This window comes from Sceloporus undulatus, chromosome 4 (genome assembly GCF_019175285.1).
Source record: "Sceloporus undulatus isolate JIND9_A2432 ecotype Alabama chromosome 4, SceUnd_v1.1, whole genome shotgun sequence".
Lineage (NCBI taxonomy): Eukaryota > Metazoa > Chordata > Lepidosauria > Squamata > Phrynosomatidae > Sceloporus > Sceloporus undulatus.
The window spans coordinates 31,262,591-31,268,590 of NC_056525.1; the positions used below are offsets into that span (position 1 = coordinate 31,262,591).

A 6,000-nucleotide genomic window follows, 5' to 3' on the forward strand; every position below is an offset into this window, starting at 1 on the left:
TCCCATCTAATGGAGTGCATTGAGAAGCAGCACACAAACTGACTAATTGAAGAATATTCTTTTCTCAGTTTTATTATACAGCAAATCAATAAAATATTGTGTATTAGTACGTTATATATAGCACTATTAAATTATCCAGAGACAAAGAACAAACCAAACCTTAAAACAATTTCTTATGGAATAAGGACATGTTTTAAAAATAGCAACACATGGCGTTAAGCATGATCCTTAAGAGAATTAATTTTTACAAGAGGACAGAGTTGAAATGTTTAGAGGTGAGGAGTTCAGGGAACTCCAGGCATCTTGTTAAGAATTATTTAATGGAATAGGCTGCCAGATCAAATCAGGAATACATGGAAGGGAAAGTACAAATATTTATCCTAAAATACGGTGGCCAGTCTTAATGAAGATGGGATGCACTGCTGGAAAACCTGTTTCTCCCAGAACCTCTGTCACAATGCTCTTACCATTTGGCTTTTAGAGACACAAGCTACATTTTCATTGGATCCAGTTTAGGCATATGTAGCTAGGCTGGCAGGAGACCTCCCTATTTTCTTTCACAGAACAGCCCTCTGAAAATGCTACACACATGGACAGGGGACCCTGCTGAGTGGGGATAAATTGTGGTGTAGAGTTGTGTGTGGGGGGTGGGTAGGTGTGAAGTATCCTTGAAAATCAGGAAGAGGCATGTTCCATGAGCAGAGCCCTTCCTTCCATGGAAGGCAGACCTTGAATCGAAACTAACAACGTCTGTTTGCAAACAAACTAAAACAGACTTCAGCGTGATATTTCACAGGACCATCTTCTCTTCCACATCAGTGTACTGTTTCTGTATGGGTTTTTGCAGGTTACATACATTTAACAGGGAGTGAAAAATGGAAAATTGTTGCTTCCATTTTATTAGTCTAACCTCCTAATCATTCAAATGAACAATAGGAAGTTGTATGTTAAACACATGGTTTTCATTAAAGGTTGGACTGGGAAAATAGAGGCAGTTTTCTGGCAAGTGCTACTGGATGCCGTCCAACCTTCATGTGCTGTTATTCTAAACAAATGAAAAGGCTTCAAGTTGAACCACTTACCTTTGGCTTTCTTGCATTATGACACTCCTTACTGAATCAGTTCAAAGATCATTTATTTTTATAAGGAGTATAATATACAAAAGAGGATCGGTTTTCTTTTATAGGAAAAGGGTAGGAGATACGTTATGATTGACTTGTATGTCCAGTTTCTACCAGTCTGTTTGACAGCAAGCAGTGTCTAATTAAGACATTCTTTATCTTTGCCATAATCACTGAAAAGGCAATAAAATTATTGCACCAGCTTCCCAAAGTATAAGGCAGGTGATTCACTTCACTTTGAGCAATCTTGCCTTCAGCTCTGGGCACACCAACAGAAGCAGTAGGATTATGACTGCATGATAAAATACAGGCCTGTTACAGACTGCCAAAATAAAGCTGCTTCGGGTCTCTTTGGAGGCATGCTATTTAAATGATGCATGGGACCTAAGAGTCCGGAGGTCGCGCCAAAGCCACACTCCATTCCTAAGCACCGGAATGCAGCTTTTGGTGCAGCTTCCGGATTCTTAGGATGCATTCATCATTTAAATAGCATACCTCCAAAGAGACCCGAAGCAGCTTTATTTTGGCAGTCTGTAACAGGCCACAGACTACTTTAAAGTCCTCATAAGAAGATCCCTGGAAGACTTGTAGCATGAGCAAACAACTATGAAGAGTGTGACGCTATTCCCCATGTCCCTGGCCATCTGTTCCTGTACAAAGTTCAGCCAAAAGGTGACTAAAATAACCCCCCCTCCAAAAATGGTGAGAAGGGTGTGCATGCATGTGGGGCCACAAGAAACATGGGTACTGTGCGATCTTTGCCTTTCTCTATCCTATAGCTACATAAGAATTGATTTGAAGGATACCGTCTATTGACTGGGACAAACATTTTTGCATTCTGCCTTTGAGGCTGACCAAGATACTGTGTTGAATCAAAGAGACAACCAGGCCTATAATTTGGGCAAGTCTATGACTGTTTAGGATATGCTGCAAAACCAGTAACTTTGTTTAAGTTGAGAACTCTAACAAAAGTCATACTTTATTTGAATTTCTAAGCATTAATACTGCTCAGGTCAATAACTTCTTCCGAAGAAAATTTTCAATTGAGGTTTTGCAGCTGGTCTATTGGAAATGGAAGAGTTTGTTTCTTCCATTCCATCACCTTCAATAGTACGCATACTGACTATGAGGGTCACAAATACTACTTTTTTGGACAAAAAGCTCTTAACACTTACTATATGAGCCAGTGTGGTGTAGTGGTTTGAGTGTTGGACTACAACTCTGCAGACCATGGTTCGATTTCCAGCTGAGCCATGAAATCCAGTGGGTGACCTTGGGCAAGTCACATGCTCTCAGCCTCATAGAATCGTATAGCTGGAAGAGACCACAAGGGACATCCAGTCCAACCCCCTGCCATGCAGGAAATCACAATTAAAGCATCCTCGACAGATGGCCATACAGCCTCTGCTTAAAGACCTCCAAAGAAGGAGACTTCAAAAAACTTACCAAGAAAAACCAATGGTAGCTTCGCCTTAGGGTCGTCATAAGTAAAAAATGACTCGAAGGACACAACAACAACAGGAAGAAATAGGAAGAAAGCATTCCTTATAAAAGCTTACTAATGTAATGTTTAAACAAGGCTATTGTTACAGCAGGAACCAATATAAAATCAATAAAATCAATAAAGGAGTCTGCAAGTCAATAAATCCAGTTCTTCAGATGGCCTTTATTGCTAGCAGTCCAGTTCCTGAATCATTCCAAGGAAACTGGCCATGAACAGAGATTGCAAATTTCTTTTATAGATCAAAACCACAAGATATCACAAGTACATTTTACTTAGATAGTCTACATTTTACCTTTTGGTCTTTTGCAAATGTAAGCAGGTTTTATTCCAGTAAGCAAAACTGCACCCCACTAGCACAGCATTTTGCTCCTTGTCCCTCCCCCTCCCCTATCCATTTCTTTGGCTTAACCACAAAACTATTTCAGTAGTTAGCGTCTGTCTGAAAGACAACTTCCTCTTTTATAGGAGCATCTTTCTATCCTATTAGCAGTTTCCAATTCAGATCAAACCCTGTATTTTTTAATCTTGCTTTTTAACCTTATATTTCTAAGGTAGCTTGCACATAACCTTTGACCTCTGGTCTTTCCCCTCTCACTATGACATATCCAAAGAACCAGCGTAGTGCAGTGGTTTGAGTGTTGGACTATGATTATGAGAACAGGGTTTGATTTCCCACTCAAGCATAAAAACCCTCTAGGTGACCCACTGGGCAAGTTACATACTCAGCCACCTAGGATGGCAATGACAAACCCTATCTGAAGAAACTTACTAAGAAAACCTGTTTGCCTTAGGGTCACCATAAGTCAAAAAAGACATTGAGGCACACAACAAAAACAATGACACATCCAGGAGAAGCTATTATGTCCTGATCTTTTGACTCTTTACTACAGACATTTATCAGAGACATACTTCAAAATTACAGGCAGGGATGGAAAAAGTTTACTCTCTGGGTGTTACCAGACTGCAGCTGATATCAACTGGTATAACTGGCTATACTGTTTATACTGGTTAGGATTAATGGGAATCGTAGGCCAGCCACATCGGGAGAACCACATGTTCCTCACTCTGCTTTGAGGAATTTGACGCCAGCATCTCCTTTACCATGGAGAAATGAATAAAAACTTCCAAATGCAATACAATTTTCAACTTTTTTGCAACTAAGATTATCCAAGTAATATCATCTATGTCCATGAATTAAAAATTATATAGAAACTTTAGTTATTCTGTCTGTTTAGCAGTGGTTATCAACTGACAGGTAATATTCAGTGAGAACATATGTTTGCATATATTTGAATATCAGACAGGATACACAGTCAACAAGAAATTCTTGAAAAACTGCAAACATTCATGCAACAAATATTTATAGTCTTCCAGCTGTGTGAGACTTCCAGACTTTCTTTCACTGGAGGGTTAAATATAAAGTATATTTATAAATGACTTCCCCCCCAATACGTACTATACATATATATGCACGTGCACACGCACGCGTGCACACACACACATTATATAAAGTATAAAGGTCATATTTATACATATTAGGACTTTTGAAAGAACATGGGAATGCTTATTTTGTTATCTAATCTCTAAATGCAAAGGTTCTTTTCTCATATACCTAAGTCAGCAGAAAGGAAAATAATGGAACAGTCACTTTCTTCAGAGAACAGTTCTTTTCCAGCAACAACCAGATGATCACAGAACAAAAATTATGCATCACATTTTTTTAAAAATACTACATCCCATATAAAAATCTTCTACTGTGTAAAACTAATTACAACAACACAGAGATTAGCTAAGTTCAATTATTTAGGGCTGCTATCTTCATAAGGTGATACGCAACACACTCACAGGTAGAGTGCCAATGGAAAGCCACATTACAGAAACACTACAACTACAGATTTCATCTATTTGCACCAGTTTATTGAAGGACACACCCTCAAAATTACATTTTTCAAAGAAAGGTAGTTACCACAAATGCTTTTCACCACAAAATTATATTGTTGGCTTGAGAGCTATACTAATATTCATTACTCAACTAAAGTTTTGATGCAAGTAAATCATTTGCTTTGGTAGCAAACAAAATACAATAAAGGAGTCAGTGTAAAATTGCTTGAATCTACACTGTGGAAAACTTTGCTTTTAGGAATGGAGTTGGTTCACAGACTTGTTTTCTCAAATAGCTGGAGCAATCATAAAACAGAGGTGTTAGACGTCTTCCCAGGAAATCTAACAGGAAGTTCTGCCTCCTCTCCAAATTCAGAAATTCTCCCTGAAGTATTAACAAACCTCAAAATAGCTTTAAATGCCTTTTTAATTTTAACTTGCAGTATATGGCTGAAAAAGCATAGCCTTATGCTATGCATACTCCTATAGAAAGTAACACAAGGAATCAATTACTAATTGTAATGCTTTGAGGACGTTTCATAGAGGAGATGATGCTCTCTTGGATTCTCAAAATATAGTGTATTTAGCTTTATTTTGAATCATTTTATGGCATACTTGGACACTCTGGCATACTTGGACAGCTTGTAAGGCACACACCTTCTTGAAGGATGAAGCCCTGGCCAGGCACAGTGTCATCACTTGGCATGGTCAGATAAATGCTTTAGCCCCTGGAGGGTCCATCTAGAATGACACCAGCCTCTTACAAAAATTAAACCACACAATGTAACTGAGAAGTACTGGGCAGGAATTTACACAGCCTTCCTCATTTCAGTCTCAAATGCTTCTAAGGCCAGATCACAACATGTATATCAGTGCACAGACGTATTAAGGAAATACATAAAAAATTGTGCTGATAGGTTATTGTGCGTTCTCAGGCATCAGCAGAAACGGAGGAGGAAGTGCCTATCTCTGTGTTAATTGGGGCAGGTGACTTCAAAAATGAGACAAAGAGTCCAAAGCTATGCTTTTGGCTGTGTCTCTGCGAATCATCAACAGTACAGCTCCTGTCTGCTTAAAGCAGTTTAGGAGGAGGCTTTAAGAAGCGATCAGCCAGCAGTTGCCTATGTAGATCCTTACCAGGAGTGGGGGGACCTTTCCTGGCAATCAGCGGAATGCTGGGAGAGGGGGAAAACCCCTAAAAGATATTGTAGTTGGATCCAGAATAGCACAGATGTCACTTGCCCTCTATCCTCACCCACCAGTGCTAAGGGGTTATTCATACTGTGAAAATAATCCGAGATGAATCCAGGTTGAATTTTAGTTGTTCACATGCATCCTGAATGCATTCAATTCAGTTTTGGAGGAGGGCTCCAAAAAAACCCTTAACCCAGGATATAGGTGCCGGGTTTTTATCCACATTTTTAAAGAAGATTCACATCTTCGGCAGTGTGAATAAAGTAAGTTGTGAATAAAATAACCAATGTGAATAGACCC

At 39.1% G+C, this 6,000-nt stretch overlaps 1 protein-coding gene across 1 annotated transcript in view; it reads right to left on the reverse strand.

The window, feature by feature from the left end:
- The window catches only part of ADA (adenosine deaminase), a 41,998-nt gene that overhangs the window by 20,671 nt on the left and 15,327 nt on the right, over positions 1–6,000 (reverse strand). The window contains exon 2 of the mRNA XM_042462508.1: positions 2,297–2,344. Coding sequence (XP_042318442.1) covers positions 2,297–2,344 — 48 coding nt within the window. The remainder of the gene's footprint in view (positions 1–2,296; positions 2,345–6,000) is intronic.